The sequence below is a fragment of the Lissotriton helveticus genome, chromosome 1_1 (assembly GCF_964261635.1).
Source record: "Lissotriton helveticus chromosome 1_1, aLisHel1.1, whole genome shotgun sequence".
NCBI classification, from domain to species: domain Eukaryota; kingdom Metazoa; phylum Chordata; class Amphibia; order Caudata; family Salamandridae; genus Lissotriton; species Lissotriton helveticus.
In genome coordinates this window covers 83321204-83345472 of record NC_136057.1, presented here as the reverse complement: position 1 = coordinate 83345472, position 24269 = coordinate 83321204, and the positions used below count along the sequence as shown (strand labels likewise).

Genomic DNA, 24269 nt, shown 5'->3' with positions numbered 1-24269 from the left:
CGATGTCTTCGCTGAATTGTGTGCGTGGTCCCGGGGGTCGGTAGATGAGGGTGCCTCTGAGGGTGGTTTTTGGGTCTGTGTGGATCTGGAAGTGCAGGTGTTCGGCGGTTTTCAGGGTGTCGTCGGTGTTGGTCGTGATGCGGATGGTGTCCCTGTAGATGATGGCGATGCCTCCTCCAGTCTGGTTGCCGCGGTCTCTTCAGGTGATCTTGTAGCCCTCTGGGATGGCGATGGCGGACGCTGAGGAGTCGTTCATCCAGGTTTCCGTGAGGAAGGCGACGTCAGGAGCTGTGGTGTCGAGGAGGTTCCAGAGTTCGATGGTGTGTCTGTGGACGGAGTGGGTGTTGAGTAGGATGCACTTGAGGTGGTTGCTGCTGGTGTTCGGGTTGGCGGGTGCTGGAGCGGGGCAGGTCCGGTTGCAGGAGAACGTGCAGGCGTGACAGCTGAAGAGTCCGTGGGTTCGTCTCGGGGTGGCTCGATAGCATCCGGGGATTCGGCCGGTGTTGAGTGCGTTGAGGGTGGCGGCGTCGTACGTCCGGCGGGTGGGCTGGGGTCTGCGGGAGCCAGGGGTCCTGGCCCTGGGCGCGGTCCAGGTGCGGACGGGCGCAGACGGGCTTACCTTTGGCGCGCCTTCGGCGCACAATTGGCGCGCCCGCTGCGCGTCAGCGCTGCGCGTGCGCACGGCCGCCATATATGGCGAAGTGCGGGGAGGAGGAGCAGCTGGGAGGCGGGAGCGGGGAGGGAACAGAAGAAAAAGGGGCGTGGCTTCACTCCCGGCGGCGGGAGGAGGGGACCGGAGCTGGTGGGCGTGTGGGCGGCGAGGCACAGGGGCACAGGGCAAAAACAAAGCAGTGGAGAAAAACAGTGGAAAAAACAAACAGTGCAGACAGTAACAATAAGCTAAACAACACTTGGGCTACTAACTAGCAGAGGGCAAGAGGCAGCGAGGCAGCGACGAGCGGCGGGGGGCGTGGCCAGCCAAGGGCTTGGTCACTCCTGTGAAGCGGCAGGCGGGGAGATCACTCAGCGGCTGGTGGCCGTGTGGTGCAGGGAGCGTCCTCACGAGGAACACGCTCACCTGTGTCGCACGGCCGCCATATATGGCCAAGTGCGGGGAGGAGGAGCAGCTGGGAGACGGGAGCGGGGAGGGAACAGAAGAAAAAGGGGCATGGCTTCACTCCCGGCGGCGGGAGGAGGGGACCGGAGCTGGTGGGCGCGTGGGCGGCGAGGCACAGGGGCACAGGGCAAAAACAAAGCAGTGGAGAAAAACAGTGGAAAAAACAAACGGTGCAGACAGTAACAATAAGCTAAACAACACTTGGGCTACTAACTAGCAGAGGGCAAGAGGCAGCGAGGCTACTAAAAGAATTAACAAAGGCATATAGAGAATTAGTTCAATTGGCAATTGACGGTACAACCATCCGCCAGAAATTGAAAGAAACAGGTATAGCAGAACAACCTTTTGAACTTGCCAGAATCATAGAAAAATCCTATGAAGAACCAGGTAGAGATAGTTTGGGTGGGAAACCACTAAAACCACAACTAACTGAAAATCCTGAAAAAACCTTTATTAAAAATAATCTCAATACTCCAAAAAAGAGGTGGGAAGGTAATAAACAATCCACTCCCAGAGAAAAACAATTCCAGTCCAGAGGAAGATCTCCTCAACGGAGAGATAGATCTCCAGAACGAGGAGGCAAGTCTCCCCACAGAGAGCCGTCTGAAAAAAGATACAACCTTAGAGATAGGGATAAATTGAGAAAACCTGACAGATATCAAGATATTGATACACGTCCCTCTCGATCTTTTCAGAATTCCTCACAGAAATCGGAAAGAAGAGGACGGTCAGAACACAAAGAAGAGCACCTCAAGTCCAAAGACAAGGAACCTGCTCATCAAAGTAAAAAAATCACAATTTCCAAAAAAGAAGGTAGCTAGTATTAAAATAAAACATGCCGATGATTTAGAGGACACAACTGAAAAACGGAGAGTGGGCCCAGACAATGCTAAGCAGCGCAGCAGAAGTGGCCATAGCTCGCAAGATCCTGATGAATCTTCTGGAGACAGTGGACACAAATGAATACATTCAAGTGGAAACTGCAGACACCGAGTTAGCATACCCCATAAATTATATAAACTCACATTGCGTATAGAGGGGGACAAGACTAGGAAAATAAGGGGTCTCTTTTGGGATAACCTTTCGAAAGGCTATGATATCCTTCTAGCAGAAAAAGACTTGCCACCAGAGTTTGTCAGGGAGTGCCCACATGGCGAAGAAATGATTATGCCTGCCTTCTCAAATCAAATTCCAATTCATAAAAAATACACATTTGCTAGAAAATGGGCAGTGGCCCAAGCCCCTGCATTATATAAAAATCATGTAGGATGGGATGAGGATTCTCCTCCCCATAAATCCAGTTAAAAAATCAACTGACTACACAGAGGCAGTAAGAATCCTGTTAAGTAAGAAGCTAAAAAGCAAGTCAGGGAGATATTAGATCATCTTGAATATCAGGGGGTGATTGAAACATGCACCTCACAAATGAACAATCCTTTGTTTCCTGTCTCCAAGCCAGACGATTCATATCGTCTAGTTTTGGATTATAGACACTTAAACTCTTGTTGCAAAACATTTGCAGTACAAAACTCACATAGTGCAGCACTAATGAATAACATTGTACGCAAAAAATATAAAACGACATTAGATATTTCAAATTGTTTCTTTTGTCAAAACATTGCACCTGAAAGCAGGTATTTTACCGCTTTCTCAACAATGGGGGCATAAAAACAATTTTGCCGTCTCCCACAGGGATTCAAGAATAGCCCAGGATTATTCTCAGCCAGGGTAACAGAGTTACTGCAAATGTATGATGATGAGGCATTATCTTATGTCGATGACATCTATCTTACAGACGACGACCTGGAGACACACTTGAAAAGAGTGAACACCATAATACTTGGGTTCGCAGCTGAAGGGTTCAAATTCAACTTTAAAAAGTCACGAATTGCTCACCTAACTGTCCTGTTTTTAGGATATGAATTATCAAGTGAAGGCAAAAGCCTAGCAGACAACTTCTTAGAGAAGTGTGCAGTACTCCAAGCTCCAAAAACGCTGAAGAACTTACAATCAATATGAGGTTTCCTGAATTTCGGAAGAACATACATTCTAAATTATGCAGAGAGGGTTAAACCTCTATACGAATTAATAAAACCTGATTTCAAACCAAGAGAAACGGTACCAATATCTTATAAATCACACTTGTACACACAAGCTGAAATGAAATTCAGTTCAACTGAACAAATTCTGACTGCGGTTCAAACTGCTGTAGCAAAAGAAAGAGCCCTAGCCCAAGGCAAGAGCATATCTGTTTTAACAGCAGTATCAGCCCTTGAGGCAGTAACAAGACCACGCATTCCAAATGCTGTGGCATTAGATCCAAAATGGATACAATAGGAAAATGATCTTGCTGCAGAAGACGTGAAACACGCTTTTGATCCGAAAATGAAAAAACTAGAAGATCTGGAATACGAACATGAATATCCTCTGCCAATCAAAATTCTGCCTCTCGAACAATACACCTGTGTAATCTACACAGACAGATTTTCACAACACTGCGTTGTGGATAAAAAATCTTATAATGCAGCGTGCGCAATTGTCAAAGGTCGCTGGCGCTTAGGTAAATTCAGACCGATAATCACCAAAACTGAATCACTCAGAAACTGTACAGCTCAGCGAGCTGAAATAAGATCTTTAAAGATGGTGCTTGAAAATGCCAATCGCGAATTCCCCACACTAATAGTGTGCGATTCGCATTACTGCGTCCAGTCTTACAATAATGACATGCAGACATGGATCAAAAACGGTTACAAAGATGAGACAAGTGCCACAGTAAAGCATAAAAAACTTTGGGAACAGGTAGTTCTTTTGCTGAAAGAACTACAAAAGACTCACGTGATACATACACTGAGTCATCACCGTGATGGCGTTCACGTTGTGGGAAATTCATTGGCTAACAGAGCCACAGCGGCAGCTGTTCAATCGGCTTCCGTAGCTGCAAAAAAGCGTACTAGAAAACAAATAGACGGTGAAACGCCACTAGCAGTAAAAACCTCAATGAAAGGCAACTATGCGGCGTTACCTCTAAATTATCCACTCGGAAATAAATACATAATTGATGCGAACTCTGTTCCTTTTGCTCAAATCCCTGGAGTGAGGGATAGAGTAATTCCAAACACGAACCGGAGAGCTTACTTGATTCAAGAAGCACACACGGGAATGGGTCTGAGGCACCAAGAGATCTTGAAATCTCTAATAGAATTACAATCACAATACTGGTGGTCGGGGATGAGCGTGCACATTTATAACTTTGCAATGAATTGTCAAAACTGCAATAGAGATCGCAGTTGTGAACCGGACCAGACAATTGCCAGGACACCTTTATTAGAAAGCATTAGGCTATCTATACGCAGAAATCGAGACGGAGAAATGCGATCCCATAATTATTAAGACGAGATTCATTTAGATGTGGCCCCAGCGCTCGACTGACGCCAAAACTGTTATAAAAGATTTGCGAGTCTTTATCGGCACATACGCAATTGGCATGCTACATTCTGACCAGGGTCCTGCGTTTAGCTCTCGGGCTTACAAGGAGGCCATGGCCACCATGGGCATTGCATTGCGGTACTCTAGTCCATTCCATCCCGACGGAAATGCAGTAGTGGAGAGAATAAAACGTGACATAAAGCAATCTATAACAGCGAGGGTATTAGGTTCGGGTGACGGGTGGGTCAAACATCTAACAAGTGTCCAACGTAGTCTTAATAATCTGCCAAGAAATTCTCTAGGAGGTATCACTCTGTACGAACTTTTGTTTGGTACTAGAATGATCATCCAGGATCTAGATTGTCAGACTTCAGTGGTGAAACAAAAAACCTTTGATATCAAAGATCGTTTGGCTGTTTTACAGGACTTAAATAAAACAAGAAGAAGTCTAATTAACACAAAGCTAAAGCCAACGGCCACTGAAGAAAAACCACCTGTCCCAGAAAGACCTGTCTGGATTCCAAAGATTGGGGATCTGGTCAGAGAAAAAATCACGGTGAAAAAGGAATTTGGGCCTTCTTACAGAAAAGCAGTACCTGTCTTAGCTGTCAGCGGAACAAGATCAGTAGTACTACCGCCCCTTGTAGGTAAAAAGGAGAACAGAGTTGTATCAATCAACCTGGTAAAACCACAATCATGTGGCCAATAAAGTAGTAGGCCCAGTGGACTCCCAAGAAATAGCAGAAGACCAAATCTTGCTACAATCCAAGAGGTTCAAACTGAGAGACTAATCACATTTGATAAACCTGCAGTGAATAAAAAAAGGACTATGCAACAAAGCCATGGAACTTGTGCCTCTTGAAACCCAAATTGCAACAGTTCGTCAAGAAACACCAGTCTACAATGATGTAGCCTCTGAACATACATATCCAAAGATAAATGAAAATCCGGAAGCAATTCAAACAATTGACAGAACTGCATCTAGCTACTTCATCAATTTCGATGACTTTTCTGATGATCCAAGTGAACATAAAGAAACGCCAGCAACAAAAACTTTCAAAGAAAAAATGACTGAACTCTTTCATCAACTCAAAGAAACATATCTAATTTCACCATGGATTGAATTATGGATTGTGTTAGGTGTACTTTTCCTCCTTCTGTGGCTCATCTTGATTTTAAGTTTTGGTTAGATTTATTGATGGAAAACATAGTACAATGGACACAGCAAGTCAGAACATCAACTTGGTCATAAAGCCTCACAGATCCTCTCACATTGAAAAAAGAGAACTGTCATCAGTGAACATCACAGCCAATCCTATACCCGGTGGGGTAGCATGGGACACAACGGATTATGAAATCTATGGCCCGATTGAGCTCTTGAAATATCCACATCAATTCAAGGTTTCCTTAAGTGACTTCGTATCACCAAGTACTTTCTCTGATGATTGGGACTTTGAAAATATTAATAATATGATGTCAGATTTACAAATGTCAGCTAAATTCACAGAGCATGATTATTTACAGGGTTCATCAAATTATCAAGAAATGTACTGCTTTAATCATTATGGTCATCACTATTTGCATAAATCTGCTAATCCTAGAAATGTTTTTAATTATAACCAATGGGAACATTGTCCAACTCCACCAAAAGGCAGCTCAAAAACATTTCATGAGAAATTCCCATACTTCTCAGGGTTTCCTGATCCAGAAACGTTTTATTTTAAAATGTTAAATAAGACAGGAATGAAAAACATGTTGACAAAAACTAAATTGATTTATTCTGAAAAATTTTATGAAAAAATGTCTACATTTGGTTTTGATTTTTGGAAAAACAACATTGAGACTAAAACCATCTGGGGTCCAAAAGACTGGCAGGTACAAGGTTTAGAATCATTATTTAGAGCCTGCATGATCCCAGAACAGATGATATTCCTGAATGACACCATTCAGCAAACAACCTGTCTTGGCTTGGCCAAGATAAAAGACTTCAACAAACCGTCTATTCCAAAGCCCATACCTGATAGTAATAGCACTACAGATGTTGAGATAGACGTATCCCATATTTTACACCAAAACAGAACAAATCCTGATTGGAAAAAATGGTTGATCTGGCCCACAGACACAAATAAGTGTCTAGATAGATTCCTGAACAAAACACAGGGGTTCAAACAGAACAGGCCAGACCCAAGATATTCCCAGAGACAACATCCAGGGATAGTTACAACATATAGTGTAGGAAAACTATGCCTTGAGTGGCTACAGAAATCCACACTGCCTGAAATTAAGCAACACTTAACTTTACTTAAAGAAGGTGCTGACTTGCGAGATTTCATATTGGGACCTCGCAAACAGGGTCAAAAATATTTCATATACGCCAATATATACGCTGCTTACATCGAAGCTTGGAAAGTGACGCAAATTGAAACTGCTGAAAAAATACGAGAAATTGATCGTATAAATTTGGAAAAATCACTGTCTGTAGTGGACAATGGGTTAACGACTCTGTCCTTCAGAATTTATTCACTGGACAGCATTGTATCATCGGCTATTGATATAACAGAGCAGGACTTGCTAATGTTACAACATGGCCAGTCCCAATTGCATTCTATTGTACAGCTAGGCTGGACGTTGCAAAATCTGCGTTCAGGCTACGTACCATGGCATGTAATCAACATAACGTCATTATTTTCTATCTTTAACCTTACTGATAAACAAATCAGTTTGGCACAAAAAGGAGCAGACTATACAATTCTGAGCATTGAAAAACTTGAGAGATTACCATTGACAATGTCAGACAGACCTGTCATTGAATGAATAATACATGGTACAATTACAATTCCGATAACAACTTTTCAGTTTCAATATTGCCAAAAGTATATACCAGAAGGCCTGTATGAAAGGTTGGGTAAAGGATACATCAAGTCAACCTGGAATTTACCTTATACACATAAATGTTATAGTGAAGGAAAAAAAGAAGTATTTCTTAGTGGCAACAACTGTAAAAATTCACTAAGAGATACACTTCTGTGTCAAGGTATTAACTTACATGGAGCCTGCGAAGGTTCATCAAATAACCTTTCATGTCACCTGCATGGCACCCCTGCAACACAGATAGAGCCTTTTGTCAGACAGCTTTCCAACGGCAGCTATGTTATAACAAGTGACCACAGCTGTTGTGGCATGGTGCCAGGAATAGCCTATCTCGTGAGCGTTACTTCCAGGGTCATTTGCTGTATGCAAATATTGTATCCAAACAGCAAACCAGAGAAGGAGGCAGCAATATGGCCTTCTCTGAATATCTCTTCTATTTGAATTGATACTTTAAGCAGAATGAAGTCTATTCTTTTACAGACAACTGTGCCTTTAACCTCGTCCAAAGAGACGTATGATCTGCAAGTTGCAAGGACAGCAGCAGAGATACATACCCTATTATCAACAAATTGCCCCGTGCATTTCGTAGAAATGTTAAGCCAAATTTTAAACATGTCTGATACCAGTGGCATCTCACTTGTATATAAGACAATTTTTTCGGGACTGTTGGCACTCTTTGAAACAGTTCTGGGCATCTTCCCGAATTTTGTGCATTCTTTATTCGGCGGCCTGCCTCTTCTTTTGGGACTCGTAGCAGGAATTTTATTTTTGTTCCTTCTGCTCCGATATGGCAAGCCAAGCCACAGACAAAACTCAGGCTACAATTGAAGAAACGATCCTGGCTATATGATACCGAGAACGGATTACTAAAGTCCTCGGCTTTGCCCGGCTAAGAGATCTGAGTACTACCTGGTTTCTTTCATTCAGACAAATCTGGCAAGATTGCATCTTACCTGTGCTTCGATGTCTGCTATGCGGAGAAGAATGCGTGTTGGAAGTCTCTTACACTACCATCAGCAGTACCAATGGATATCAATACTTTGCTTGGTTCGGTAATGGCTCATGCAAAGTGTTGTCCCCAGCGGCTACCTATTCTGATGACTGCATTCGTTGAAGCTTCACCATTACAAATAGGTGGATGTGAAGTACGAGATGAAAGCAGCACCACACAGGTACAACCTTCTGTGAGCATTGCTGATCCAGACATCGATGATGGCAATGATTCTCACGTATGCACTATTTCAGCTTTTTCGAACTTGGTCGAACTTTCACCTACTGTTGTAGACCAATTTTTCGCAAGCCTGTCTGATTTGATGTTTTCTCCTAACAACGAGAATAACTTTTGAAACAACGAGCACACAGCGTTCCCTGAACTCTGAATTCGGCCTTCAGTTTTTGATAAACAACACTACTGAAAACAATTGGAACTATTTTTTCCCCTGAAAGTGAAATTATTTTTCCATTCCCAAAATATTTACTTTTTTTTTTGGCACATGGTACTCTGCTTAAAGTAGAACTATTCTTCGAGAACAGAACTTCTATTTTTAGAGACTCTAGAGACAATATTTGTAACTTAGCCTCTAGCACATGTACAGTATTGTATAAATATGTGATGAAATGGTCTCGACCTTCTCTTCTGTATTAAGAGCCATTTCATAAATGTAATTTTCGCAATTCATTCAGCCAAAATGTATATATGCATTATCTGAATGATACCACTGCTTGAAAAACATACAGTATAAATACTCATTTTCGTCTATATACCATATACCATTTCAAATGCATTTTATGTATTTTTGGGGTGGGTTGGAAAACACATGCATCGTTATATGTTTAGTATTGCTTAGTATTTAGTAATGATGGACATTATACGTGGAGTGGGTGTTGTAAATGTATCTAGGACCCTATTTAAATATTCCCGATTCATGCCCTTATGTGGTTATAACAAATCATATCCTTATAAAGGCATAAGAATCATATCCATATTTAGTCATAGCCAATGCAGTCCAAATACGGCAAGGCTACTCCCATAGACTCCTAGAAAGTACAACATGTTCTTTAAACAAACCAAGCCTCCAGCAGCCCGGGACTTCCCCCTGCTTTTGTTTGGATTTGTCCAAGAACTCCTGGAGTCCAGAAAGAACTGTAAGTTCTTAGTGACGTCTTATGCCCAACCTTACGTCAAACTCGGCACCGTCCAGGTATAAATATACCAAAGTTTGCCTTAACCCCTTCAGTGCTAATGACAAGGGTAACTCGTCATGGAGTTTCCATTGATTTCAATGGAAATTACATTGAAGCGGCGCGGGATCCTTAGCATCCAAGTGGTTAAGCAAACACACGGTGGTTTGGAGCAGATCGGCTATCTACTTACCCGAAGCCCAGCTGTAACGAGAGCCGAAGGAAGCCGACCCTCCCATTGACGCACTGAGAGAGACGCTGTCTTTTCTCCTGCCGAGAAATCCAGCTCCAGTGTTTCCAGTCACCCTTGTGGGTTGCTGGGAGATCGAGTCCTGAGAGAGATACAAGACCTCCTTCATTCTATAACCAAGGTACGGAGCTGATTAGATCCTTAGAGAGTTCTTGATTCAGATTCTTGGCAAAAACGAACTTAACTTAAACTGCAGCTCACTTACTCCTTCCCACGTATTAGGCTTAGGTCAGGTACACCGGGGTAGGCGTATCTTAGAAGCACCAGTTGAGTACGTTTAGTCAATGATTTTATGTATGTATATATTTTATCCGTTTTAAGTATCATATGGCTCAGAAACCAAATAAATGCTTTTACAGTATTATTTCATAATACTCTATTTACTGTACGCACTTTACTTCATGACAAGTATTGCAAATGTGGCAATTCACTTCTCTTGCATGAGAAAGAGGACTGCTCAATAAATAACAACTTTTATTGAAAACGCCCGTCTCTCTATTTCTCTGCACTCCTGGTGAAACTAAGCATGCACGATTGACTGAGTGAAATAGCTGTCTATTGTTTTCCGCGACTCTGGAGATATACTTCTTATTCTGGGGGGAGCAAAGTTGTCAAGTTTATGCGGTTGTCAGAAACTAAACACCTTCTTGTTTACCCAAGAAAGTTTCTAGTGACCTCTGAGCTAGCTGGCAAACCTAATTAAGTCTAACATATTCAATAGAGACCTAGATGACCTCAGTCCTATGTCTAAACTATTGTTTATGTTATTCCAATGCAGAGAGCCTATTGGGAATATAGGAACTACACTACAGCATTCTGTAGGGCACCCACTCTGTCTTTTCTTTGCAGTTGCCTGAAGATCAGCAGTCCCAAGGTAGCAGTCACACCTGGCCTGTCGGTAAGTGCAGCCCCTCTGGAGGCCTGACCATCAGCAATTGAGCCCACATTGTGGCCGGCTGGAACACAGGCGTAAGCTCAGACAGGGTGTTCGACACTGGAGTAGTTGTAGTCCTTATGGGCCTCTGACACAGAGTAGTCAGAAATTCACCAGCTAAAAGCCCAACACAGGCTCTCCAGGAAGCCAGTAGATTCAGACTCTGTTGTGTTAGGAATTTGTCAAATGCAACCTTGAACGGGACGGTTGGCAGCACACAATCGTCCTACTGGGCCTAAACAATCATGTCGTAGAGTTTTATTTTCTGCCTTCAACTGTTGGGAGAGTCTTGGCAGGGCGGGGTCCCTCAGACTAGCTGGTCCTGCTGGATGGCTTTCCGGCCCGCCCTACAGATAAAGGGGATGTGTTGGACCTTGCTTCTTTCAGGACAGTGTTGTCCTCCTGCTGGATAGTCAAACTCCCTTCCCTGCAGATTACGTCCCCTCAACTTAGATAATCTGTCAGGCTGACACCATCCCTGGTGCCACAGCAGGCACCTGAGTACTTTATAGAGCACATTATTCCTTGGTAACAGAGGACTTTGAGCTAGGGTATAAAAGAGGGATGTATGGTCCCACTTGTTTACACAACTGGCAGGCAGGTGACACAGTTTACTCTGTCGCACCCTCACATTGCAATTATGCTATGCACACCAACACCCTAAACATGCACTGGATGTTATTGCAAAGTCTGGACACAGGCATAGAAATGGAGCATTACATGGGTGTGTCAGTAGGATGCCACTACACTGACCATGATGCAAAGATCTCATCAGGCTATTGATCCTTACAACAGGATGCATTGCCATCACCGCTCTAGCTGTTAAACCCATGACAGTCCTCTGTCTTAAATGAGGGCACACTTGGTGTGACCCTCCAGGTCACAGGACCGGTCCAAAATCTCTCATAGTCCCTTGTTAGAAGTTGCATAGTACTGGGGTGGCAGAAAAATCTTATGTAACATGCAGTTACAAGTTTGACGCCATGGACTGGGGAGTTGCCACGAGGAACAGATTCTTCTCCCTGTCAAACCACATGCCATTCACTATTACATAGTGTTTTTATTTACCACTTGTTTTAAGCAGGTGGTAGATATATGCATGTGGTTGGTTGGGGGGGGGATGGGTGAAGCAGGGGAGGGAAGAGGAAAGCATTTTCTAACAGAGGGAAGAATTGTGTGTTTCCCCCAGTTAATAAAAAAACAGCATAAGTCTTGGCTGCTTCTGCTGCACCCAGAGTCTTGTGGGTCTTTTCAGTCTAATTTTTCTGTCTGGTAAAAAATTGTGTCCTGTTTTTCTGCACCCGGTAAAGCCTAACAACTGATAATCAGGTGGAATAAAATGAACACATGAAAGTACTCCTTAATTTCATTGCCCTTGATTCATACTCTGGACCATAGTTGAGGGATAGGTCTAGGCATAGTCCTCGTAACACACAATAGATTTGCGTGCGAGAGAGGCCAGAGCTCAAAAGTCAGGATACCAGATACAAGTAGGTGGTCACTTAGGGCAGGGGAAAACGCCTGTTGTCCGTGGAGGGGAAATTCCCATCCTAGAAATCTACATTAAAAATTAATTAATAGAATTCTATTTTAAATATCTTTTTGGTGCCAGTCCATATGACTTTAATGTCTGCTATTGGGATTCTATGTTACAAGTCCATAGGGTACATGTATCCTTCCTGAGCGTACTAAAATGTTGGAAATTCTACAAATCCTCACTCACTGATCCAAGTACTCTCAGGCTACCATTCTACACTCTGCTCTGGCTGAAGAACAGCTCAACACTTTCAAAATTCTGCAATTCTGCATTGATATGGCTTGTAAATTATTTTTGGGGATATATACATGTATTAACTATTTAATTTTAATACTATAGGTGATTGAAATTACGGACGAAGAAAGCAAGATTTAGCACCAGCCAACTGAATGTTAGTGCCATAAGAAGGTTTATTTTGAAAAACTGATTGACATCCAGCGTTCTAAGTTTAAACAATTTCCAAAATCTAGGTGTGGCGAGGAAGTGGGAGCTGAGGAAGGTACTATACATGTAAGTGAAGTCTCTAATTTTACATTTCATTAACCCAGAGCAAAGTCATATCTGTCCACACAGCATCAGAGATAATGCCAGAAAGACCAATCACAACATCCTCATCTGAAATATTATCAGAAAGACAAATTGCCTCAGCATGACAGAATAACGTTCATCTAAAGCATCATGTAATTCCAGAGAGGAAGCACACACTGCATACAAGAAAGATATAACAAAAGGTTTCTTCTGCAGACCATCAAAGAAAAGACACTGAAAGAAGACTCCGAAGCTGACACGCTAACAACCAAAAGATTGGAAAATCACCTTTGTTTAACAACCGTTTTTAACCAGTTACGCAAGTTTGAGACTATCTGCCTCGGGATACAACACTGAGACCCACTCTGCTCACTCTGGTGAAAACCTTAAAAATTCACCCTTTATTGTGTTCATGACCATCTCAGATTGTTTCCTTTTTATTGTGTACTGTTCTGTAATTCTATGTAAATTGCCTCAACATTATCTGTTGTGAAGGAGTGATATGTAAAACTGTTAAATATAAAAATGGATTAAATGAGCACCGTTGCGCTATAGCTAATGTAAATAAATCCTCAACTTCAGAACTACAATCCTTAACCTTCCACCAAACATAGAAAGGGTAAAAGGAACTGATGTTCTGCGACTGGTGAGACACAATAGTACTGTGCATGTTCTAATGTAAATGTGCTGGACTTGTAAAGCGCACAGCTGCCCGTAAGCGTCCCGGCGCTTGCTTAGGGAACCCATCCTGGTATTCCCCTGTGAGAAACCCCGGCAGGGTGTCCACAAGGTGAAAGCCAGGCATCCCGCTGCGAGGGGCCGTAGTGGAGATTAAGCAAGCTATTGCCCAGAGTCGCAGAGTGTGACCCCGTGAGTTGAGTAGGCACCAGAGCGAGAATTGTCGAGTCCGTGGAATTTTGAGCCCGAGACCCGCCGAGGCGGGGAATCGAACCCTGGTCCACGGTCGATCTCAGCTTCCGGGTCTGCCGCCTCTAACCGCTGAGCCACACTTCTCCACTAATGTTCTCAGTTACTGCCATTACGCCAGTGCAAAAAGGTACTTATTAGTTTAATCATTAAGTATCAGACTAACACCTTATCACTGCATTGCCAAGAACCTATACAAATAGATTTGAGAAAAACTTCAGTCACAAAATAAGTTGCTGCCGAAGAGGCTATAACCAAAAGGCTCTTATTTGCTAGAAACATTTCAACAGGTTTTAAAGGGCTGCATCCAGACATATTTTGCTCAATTTAAGTGTTAAGAAGATTACACGCAATTTCGTTTAAAGATAAATGCTGAACATTATCTAAACAAGCCCGACTCTAAAATCGGGATCACTCTTACCGTGGCATATAAGCAAGATAAAACTAAATGTAGAGATATTAACTCAAGGAATACACCTTATAAAAACACGGGCTGTGAGAACAAATTCAGTGTTAAAACTCGCCTCAATCAAAGCAAAGTAACCCAAGTTGGGGAAAAAAGTTACCTGTGCCAAAAAAGATTCGGCCATAAATCTCATCTCACTGAATTTGAGAGAATGCACACTGGGAAAAACCACTCTCAGTGCTCTGAATGCCAAAAAAGTTTCAGCTTTACATCTTATCTCGCTGAACATATGAGAATGCACACTGGGGACAAACCTTATCAGTGCTCTGAATGCCAGAAAAGGTTTTGTAACAAGCAATGTCTTTCTCGACATGTATTAACCCACTCTGTGGAAAAACCTTACCAGTGCTCTGAATGCCAGAAATATTTCAGTAAAAAAAGAGACCTTATTGTACATATAAGGACCCACACTGGGGAAAAACCTTATCAGTGCCCTGAATGCCAGAAAAGGTTTTGTAAAAAACAAAGTCTTTTTCAACATGTATTAACCCACACTGGGGAAAAACCATACCAGTGCTCTGAATGCCAGAAAAGGTTTTGTAAAAAACAAAGTCTTTTTCAACATGTATTCACCCACACTGGGGAAAAACCTTATCAGTGCACAGATTGCCAGAAATGTTTCAATGCCATAACCCATCTCACTCGGCATAGAAGAACTCACACAGGAGAGAAACCTTATCAGTGCTCGGAATGCCAGAAATGTTTCATTGACAAAAACAGTCTCACTCATCATATAAGAACCCACACTGGGGAGAAACCTTTTCAGTGCTCTGAATGCCAGAAATGTTTCAGGGTAAAAAAAAGACTCACTGAACATACAAGAATCCACACTGGGGAAAAACCTTATCAGTGCTCGGAATGCCAGAAAAGGTTTTGTAAAAAACAAAGTCTTTCTCTACATGCAATGAACCACACTGGGGAAAAACCTTATCAGTGCTGTGAATGCCAGAAATGTTTCAGTTTAAAAAGTAGTCTCACACGGCACATAAGAATCCACACTGGGGAAAAACCTTATCAGTGCATTGAATGCCAGGAATGTTTCAGTTTAAAAAGTAGACTCACACAGCACATCAGAATCCACACTGGAGAAAACCCTTATCAGTGCTCTGAATGCCCAAAACATTTCATCCGTAAATCACTTCTAACTGCACATGTGAGAATCCACACTGGAGAAAAACCTTATCAGTGCTCTGAATGCCAGAAATGTTTCAAACACAAACTCAGTCTCACTCAGCATATACAGACCCACACTGGGAAAAAACCTTATCAGTGCTCGGAATGCCAGAAATGTTTCAAAAACATACTCAGTCTCACTCAGCATATACAGACCCACACTGGGGAAAAACCTTATCAGTGCTCTGAAAGCCAGGAAAGGTTTTGTAACCAACAAAGTCTTTCTCAACATTCAATAACCCATTCTGTGGAACATCCTTATCAGTGCTCTGAATGCCAGAAATGTTTCAGTATAAAAAGTAGTCTCACACGGCACATAAGAATCCACACTGGGGAAAAACCTTATCAGTGCATTGAATGTCAGAAATGTTTCAGTGAAAAAAGAATACTCACTACACATACAAGAACCCACACTGGGGAAAAACCTTATCAGTGCATTGAATGTCAGAAATGTTTCAGTGAAAAAAGAATACTCACTCGGCATACAAAAACCCACACTGGGGAAAAACCTTATCAGTGCATTGAATGCTACAAATGTTTCAGTGAAAAAATCAATCTCACTCACCATATAAGAACCCACACTGGGGAAAAACCTTATCAGTGCTCCGAATGCCAAAAATGTTTCAGCTGTAAATTTGATCTCACTGCACATGTGGGAATCCACACTGGAGGAAAAACATTATCAGTGCTCTAAATGTCAGAAAAGATTCAGAGGTAGTGATGGTTACATGCACCATAAGAAAACACACCATCAAAAATACTTCAGTGCTCCAAGTGCCAGAAAAGCATCAATTTTAAATGCAATCTCACTCTACATGACCAGACGCACATAGGGAAAAAAACATTACCTATGCTGTGAATGGCAGAAATTCCTATTTTTTGATAGGCACAGCCTCACTAACCATAATCAACTCCATACTGATGAAAACCTTATTAGTGCTCTGAATGCCAGAAAAGCTGCAGAGAAAAACGCTATCTCACCATGAGAAACTCCACACTGGAGAAAATCCTTATGCTTCATGAGAGATCCCACTCTGGGGAAAAACCTTATGATTGCTCGAAATGCAAGCAAAGTTTTGGTCACAGATTACTTCTCACGTGTCAGGAGCAAACTCACAAGGGAGAAAAAAGCCTTATGTGTGTTCGGAATGTCAGATAAGGTTTATTCACGAATACAATGTCATTTCACATGAGAGAATTCACACTGGACTAAAGCCTTATACAGGAGGGGAAAGCCAGAAACGTTATACTCAGAAAGGAGATCTCACTTAACATGAGAAATGCACCCATACCAGGTGAAAAGTAAGGCGAATCTTGAGTTGCAGAAAAGCTTCTAACAACCTGACTTTACATGAGAGAGCACATATTGTAGTTGCAATAGGATTCATCAAGAAATTCTTGCAGGATAACTTAGGCTGCCCGCATGCAACCTGCAAAGAAATTTCAGGCCTTGAAAATGTTTTAATTGCAACAAAATCCACAATTTGAGTATCTGAAAGTTACAAAACTCTCAAGGTCTTTACTTGACACAGAGAAGTGTTCGTACTTGCAAACATCAACTAATTAACAAAAAATTCACAATATTAATGTCTTAAATTTTCTCCACCCAAAAGGTTTCTACTCACACTTGTTTCTTTACATATGACTGAAATCTAGATTTTCATGATAAGATTAGGCCTAGGCGGTGTTCCGCAATGAAGAACTCCGCAAAGTGTCAAAAAAACTCAACCGCTCAACGCAGAGTTCTGCGAGCAGTGGGGTGCGTTAGGGTCAATTTGAAGTGCTTTTTCGGCGAGTAGCACGCTACTCCAGGATGCAAAAATGATTAGTGGTGAATTAGTGTAGGGAAATATAAAATGTGTTTGAGAGCTAGACATGTTGGTCTGTTAGTTGGGTTGAAAAAGAGATTGGAGGGATAGAAGAGGGAAGGTTTTGCATGTTTTGCATTTATATAGTGCTTTCTACCCCGTATGAAGTGTTGAAGTGCTTTTCAGCGAGTAGCATGCTACTCCAGAACTCAAAAAGATGAATAGATAGATCAATTATGGTGGGTAGGTTGTTTTATTATATAAATACAACTGTATGAAAATTCATAAAATTCTGTTGTAAAGTTGTATCCAAGAGGCAAGTATAGTCTCTGATAATAATGTATACAAAGTTGGCTTGCCATCAAGACTGATGCCCCGTAATGTTGATGCAAAATCATCTGTGCTGGAGTATCCTAGACTCTTGTTGAATTGTACCATCCAACTTGTAGGTACTGCTATTTGTATCAGTTCCACGTTGTAGGCAGACAAAAACACCTAAATTGTGCACTATTTATATTAAGTATAATGTAGGTGAACAGATGACAGTAACCACTGTACAAGCTGTATTCGGTGCTTAGAAGTAGAGTGACATAGAGGACAATAAACACTCCACTAACTCTGTCACTAGCTTAGTACAGACGAACGCCAAAGGTCCTCGTACATAATGAAGCATCAGAGTGCACCCTCTTTCTGCGTCCCATGGGCATTTTGCCTTTTGTTCTACAGAAGAGGCTGCAGACACTTCCATAGCCCTTTATGTAGCGTGGATCACGCAGGAGAGATTCTAAGCGGGCATGTTTTCCTTTGTATTGGGCATGGTCACGTTCAAATGTGGGAAAACCTTTTGTCTTGTGACTGCACTGTATCACTGACACGGGTGAAAGGGCAAACAAACAGTTAGGAGGCGCACTGATTGTATACCCCCACCTGACAGGATGGTGACAGACCCCAACCACCTGCAGGGGAAACAGGCCACCTCGTTTAATAGCTCCCAGACACTTTACTTTGTAAGCAGACTGGTAGTTTACAACTGTACCTACGTTGGGGCACCACATGCTTTTTCCAGCATAATCTGGTGTACTCCCCCTGTGTGGGATGATAGTACCCACTAAAGACTGCATTGTTGTGTAGTCTTGGATAGTGCACCTTCCATGTAATTCTGAACTGGGCTTTTAAATACGGTATTATTTTGTGTGCCTATTTAATTCAGGTATACAAAGAATGTGGTACTACTTGTATACTAGGGTAGGACAAGGAAGATTGAATTTCTACGGTGGCAGCCATGTTTTTGTCAAAGTGCTTTATGCCCTAAACACTCTCCCATACCCTGAACATAATGAGATTACGTAGAATACACCTCTGCGTGCCTAATGCTGCAATTTGCATTTCAAGACCAGTGATTAATGTGGCTTCATCAAGTTCAAAGCCATTAGGCGTTCCCGACTTGTCTGATACTTGCATATGGAAAAGATGGGTCATTTGGAACCTAAAGATAGATAAACCTATTCATAGGTCACAATTTAAGTCTGCATCTAAAATAAAACTGTAAATTAGGAGAGGTGAGAAGTGAGAAGTAAAAAGGCAGCCGTTAATCGAGCTGCATTTGTACATAGGCCTTCCTATATTATGAGATCTATTCCTGCTTCAGTCTTTAATTGCAATGAATACTTTAATACCCAGGCATGAAGTCATCATCGAGCTGTTTAAATAATCCACCTGTCTCGCCACCTTTTCCCTGCTGCATCCTTAACCAGTGGCCTAGCCAGTGTGCCCTGGGCCCCAAGGCAAGAAAGGAAATGTGACCCCTGCCCTCTGTTTGGACTGTGGAAAACAGCAATAATTATTGTTCTGTGGGCCCCTCAGGCCACTGTTTGAACTGTGACAAACAGCAGTTATCCGAGTTCAGTGGGCCTTTAAGGCATCTGGGAGCTGGTGCCACTGTACTTGCTGCACCAACGGGAAGCCCTTAACAGCTTCTATTCTAGCCCCACTGTAGAACCGAAACAGCCAAGTACTGATCTGGCCATATATGCAGGCATGCAGCCGCCTCTTCCTCTGAAGGGATTTAAGTCGCATGAAAGCAGCATGCGGGAAACAAACATTTTCTGAGGTAAAGTCAACCAACACCTCGTCTGTTCCAACCTGAATCCATTTAAAACCAGGGACGAAAAAACGGTTCATCGTCATCCCTTGCTTATCAGAAGGGTAAAACAGATTCATCTAACATTACAGTGTACCACATAACAAATTGTGATTCTGTGTACAAATTAAAACTAGCATGCATATAGAAAGGGCAGCCTTTGGCCAAAATAGCCATTTTCCCTAGCCATACTTTTAACACATCTTATACAAAAAATGCTAATTACATTGTCATCTGGAAATAGTCATTAGCGCCTACTCATAACCAAGTGGAGTAGTGTGGCTCACTGGTTAGAGGCGGCAGACCCGTGAGCAGAGGACGGCCTGGGACCAGGGTTCAATTCCCGACGCGGCAGGGTCTTGGACCAAGGTCAACAGACTCAATAATTCTCACCTCGGTGCCCACTCTAACTAGGGATCACACTCGGCAACTCTGGGCATTAGCTTGCCTCATCTCCACAACGGCCCCCCACATATGCTGGGGATGCCTGGTTTCACCTTGGAGATACCCAGTAGGGACCATCTCACAGGGAAAGTCAGGATGGGTTCCCCAGCGGTCTACAGCGCAGAGATACTCCTTCGGGAGTCGATTCTAGCGCTTTAGGAACCCACAAACAATCAATCAATCAAGTGCCACTTGATATAAAAGCAGTATTGATTTTTTTGACGTTGTGTACTCTTACCAAAATTTAGAGCATCAATTTTATATGACACACCATAGAAAAAAGGAGTTGGTTATATATACTAAACCTCCAGAAACGTTTGATTAACCAGTTATAAAGTCACGTCTAGCTTAGTTAGTTTATAGTCTTCTTTTTTTTAATAGTAATTATTTCACATTGTTACTAAATCTGCATGGCTAAACACTTATAAGGTCCCAAAGGCGAGACCTATTGGCTATGACAATACTTGTTATTGATTGAGTACATTGAGCGGCAGAACTTTTGATTAAGTCCTGAAGAATGCCGCAAACACCTCTTTGGAGGGATAATAGGCTGAAACATGTTGACCTCTTATTGACTCCAACAGTGCATATATATTTCTCCCACAGTGTCCTGTTTTTAATTCTGGCCCAGGGGCGTACAAATAATGGAAACCACATACCCTTTAGCAAGTTTTAACTTTCACTCTGCTGCCCCCACTACCCTGAGCTCATTATTGTAGTATTTAGTATACCTTTCTCTGTAACAAAATATGCCTGAACTCCTCCCTCTCAGTGAGGGGGTTGTTTCATGGTGCAAGGAGATTCCCAATAAGGAAGCATGCCAACTATGGTCGGTGAGGGAAATCGTCCTTTTACAGGGATATTTCATCCTAGCTAGGTCTTCATTTGTAACAGTAATCCGCAGAGACCCAAGGGTTTCTTGATTGTGGTAGAAATGCATTTTTACCCCTTCATTGTACGTTCAAGAACAGACCATTGCATGAAATGTGATCTATGTAGGGAAAATACTCGGTGCACTGACAAAATGTGTTAAAATAACAGAAAGTTGATAATTGCATTTAATAACTTCTCATACCTGGATTTATCTAGAAGAGAAGTATGTTAATTCTAGCATATTTTTGATACCACAAGGTATAAGAAATTTGGGGATCTTTATCTGATATCTTTATCAGTAAGTTATCTGAAATTATTGAACATAAACTTTTCCAAGTATTATTTCGAAAGATTAAGGAATTGATCTTTTCTAAACTAACCCCAGTGCGTATGACTACAATAACCACCTCTCTCAAATCAATATTGTGCTTGTTTTAGTGAGAAAGCTAAATGATCTAGGAGAAACCAGGAACTGGCATCAGTATTTTTCTTAGGAAGCTTCAAGTTAGAAAGTGAAAACACTTTTTAGAATGCCCCAAAAATTGTGATAAAGATATTTCAATATGTTTGACAAAAAGAATAGGTACATTTCATGACAATATTGTAATGGGAACTAACAGGAACAAATATTTACACGACATTACAAAAATATTAGAGCCCAATGGGCAGATGTATCAAGATTCCATTTTGCGATTCCTAAATAGCGATTTTTAAGGAATCGCTATTTAGAAATCGCAAAATGGAATGTATGTAAAAATTCGCTTTTTTTTTGCGGTTCCTTAATCTTCCTTATTTGCGATTTCGAATTTTGCGAATTCGCAAATAAGGAATAATTTCCCATGCATTCCTATGGGCCAGGAGGCCCATACGAATGATTGTGAAGTAATTCTCAAATTGCGAATTCGCAATTTGCTAATCGCAATTTGAGAATTATTTCAAGGGTGCAGGGGTGTCTCAAAGACACCCTGCTGCACCCCTGAAATGTAGATGTGTGTGCATATGGCGCACACACATGCCCTATGGGCATGTGTGTGCGTCTCATGCCACCTTAAAAAATGCCAAATTGTGCATTTTTTAAAGACATCGGAAATTACCATCAACTACAAGTTAGTGGTAATTTGCGATTTCTTAACCAAAAATCTCAATTCAAAAATGCTACATACATAGCATTTAAGGAATCGCAAAATTGCGATTCCTAAATGCTATGGCAAAATAAGGAATCGCAAATTTTTGCTATTTCTTTTTTTGCGAATTTTTGATGCATGCCAAAACATGCAAAAAGACCGTTTGCGATTCGCAAAAGGCTTGATACATCTGCCCCCAAATTTCAGCAATATAGGAAATACTGAGGTTCATGTACTAATAATCCATTTGGTAAAAAGTGGTTGCTTGTAGAGTCAGCACACTACTTTGTCATTGATAGCTTTTTAATAAAGGCATTTTTAATGCACCCCATTTTACTTTCAGATTCACAAATGTCCCCATGGGTTACTACATCCTGTTACTGTTTTTCAGTCCACATATGGTTTCAAAGCTCAATACATACCTTAAGGATGTATTAAATATTCAGAAGGGAAACTATTAACATTCCCCTTCCAAATTCTGAATTGTTAAATGGGCTTAGTACATTTCAAAAAGGGGTTTAGCTTTTGCAAACTCTGTGAACTACTGAACCAGTAGATTTTTTTAACAATAAAACATGAGGCAATTTTTCTCAATTCCTTCCAAATTAAGTTTGCTAATATTGTTAGTTGAATTATAACCGGTGCATGTACCTATTTAGTGTTAGTGTTGCTTCAGATCAAATAAAAACCATCACACATAACTCTTACACAATACTTAAAGACAGAATTTCTGACATCCAGAGTTAATGTTTTGTTAAATATATTTGCAAATGTTGTCACTTAAACAGGAAAGCAGCTAAAGCAGTCTCTGGACTTAAAATAGGATGTAATCATGATCTTTAGATACATTTTCTGAGTTTCAGTAACAATGTGTGTCTCTGGGTTTACTCTAAACCACTGTAATAAACATATTCAACGATTTTAGATTTGATCTGTTTGTACTGGTTTCTATTGCAGACATTAATCTAGATTTACACCAAGGATCAATTCCACCCATTTCTTTTAAAATCTATTTATCAATGATCTCTATTAGTGTTATCGCAACTAAAACTGTAATAGAACTGATCTGAGAGATGGACCTTCAAGTATTATGCTCAGTCAATTTATTGAACAAACTATGGAGTTAAAATCTGAATAGATTAGATACACAAGCATTGTCGGACCACTGTATTTTACATCAATAGATTACTTATCAGCACATTTTCTCTAAGTACAATTCAGTCATCTTCTATTTTTCGCGGAGCTCTTGCTGGTCTGTTAGAACTCTTTCAAAAATATGACATTTAAATGTCCAAAAAATCAGGAATTCTAGTTTCAAGCCTGGTCAAACCTTAATGAATGCTACACCAAAAGATGCCCTTCTGTTCCTACATTTGATTGTGTACCATGATTCAGAAATGGCATGTTTTTGCTTTCGGAAGTAAAATTCTAAACATATTTATTGTTGTTGCCAGCCGAAACATTATCACTAATTGGGACGATAACAACAAGTGGTCTTGTGATGCTTGCTGGAATGGGAAGTGTTTATTCAAAAAGTGGATGGAATTCAAGTTTAGGAGACAATTTTACAAAAGTGTATGGATTTCGTATATATTTCAAATTGTTGATCTCCAAAATGGCCTAAATCAATAAATTGAATTGAAATTCAAGTTTATCATTTGAATCCTATTGTTGGAAAAGATGTGATTTTGAACCCCATGAGGCGGTTCCTTTCCAGAAAGCATTCAGGTTGTAATCATGAGTCAAATAATGCTGAGGAGGTTAAAATATTCAAATTGAATTCTAATTACATATGAAATGTTCAATGTTCAATATATTTCTCTTAGTATTTTAATGTGAGGACTTTATAATAATTATTATTTGTTTTTCTATATGTAAGAAGCATTACATTAATGAAATCACTGTATCCCACCTTCTTTGTTTCCTTTCCTGTTCTTTATGAACGTTTCTATTGTTGAACTTTAAAGATTGCCCGAAATTAGGAATTGTGCTCTACATAACTTTGCTATGTTACAGTATGTTGATTTTTATGTACTACTTTTGTCTCTTTTGTTTATGACAACTGATGTTTTGTTTTGCTTTAATAATGGGCTTATGTTTATTAGGTTTTATTATTCAATAAAATGTTTCAAACACAACAAATGGTAGTTGATATGTATTTGCAACTGCAGCATTTTTATAGTATGGGTCAGTTTCAAAGGGGCCAAAAATATGGTCTGTGAGATGACGGAGGACCACATTGGCATCAGCAGGGAGAGGTTTGGGCAGGTGACTAGGGGTACATGTAAGGTTGGAAGTAGGGGAAACAAAGCATGTACATTATGTGGACTGTGACTCCTGGAGTTATTGTGAGGGATACCATGCTACCCTGTAAATGAATCCCCTGGTGATTATTATCAACAAACTTTATTCGGTTTTATAAAAGAAAAATATCTTCCAAGTTACAGATTGACAAATATATGTCCAAGTT

At 41.1% G+C, this 24269-nt stretch overlaps 1 protein-coding gene and 1 long non-coding RNA gene across 3 annotated transcripts in view; both read left to right on the top strand.

Annotated features, from left to right (window-relative positions):
* Window positions 1-13386, top strand: part of LOC144767763 (uncharacterized) — a 35249-nt gene extending 21863 nt beyond the window's left edge. For both annotated transcript variants that reach the window (XR_013598339.1, XR_013598341.1), the window contains exon 3: window positions 12656-13386. This is a non-coding gene — a long non-coding RNA (uncharacterized LOC144767763). The remainder of the gene's footprint in view (window positions 1-12655) is intronic.
* Window positions 13387-13816: 430 nt separating this feature from the next.
* LOC144751973 (uncharacterized) lies at window positions 13817-23931 on the top strand. The gene has a single exon (XM_078639965.1). The coding sequence runs from the start codon at window positions 14389-14391 to the stop codon at window positions 16102-16104; it is 1716 nt and encodes a 571-aa protein (XP_078496091.1). The 5' UTR covers window positions 13817-14388; the 3' UTR covers window positions 16105-23931.
* Window positions 23932-24269: the final 338 nt, after the last annotated feature.

Excerpts from the sequence above, each read along its gene's own strand:
- LOC144751973 (XM_078639965.1), top strand. The coding sequence starts at position 14,389 with ATGCACACTGGGAAAAACCACTCTCAGTGCTCTGAATGCCAAAAAAGT.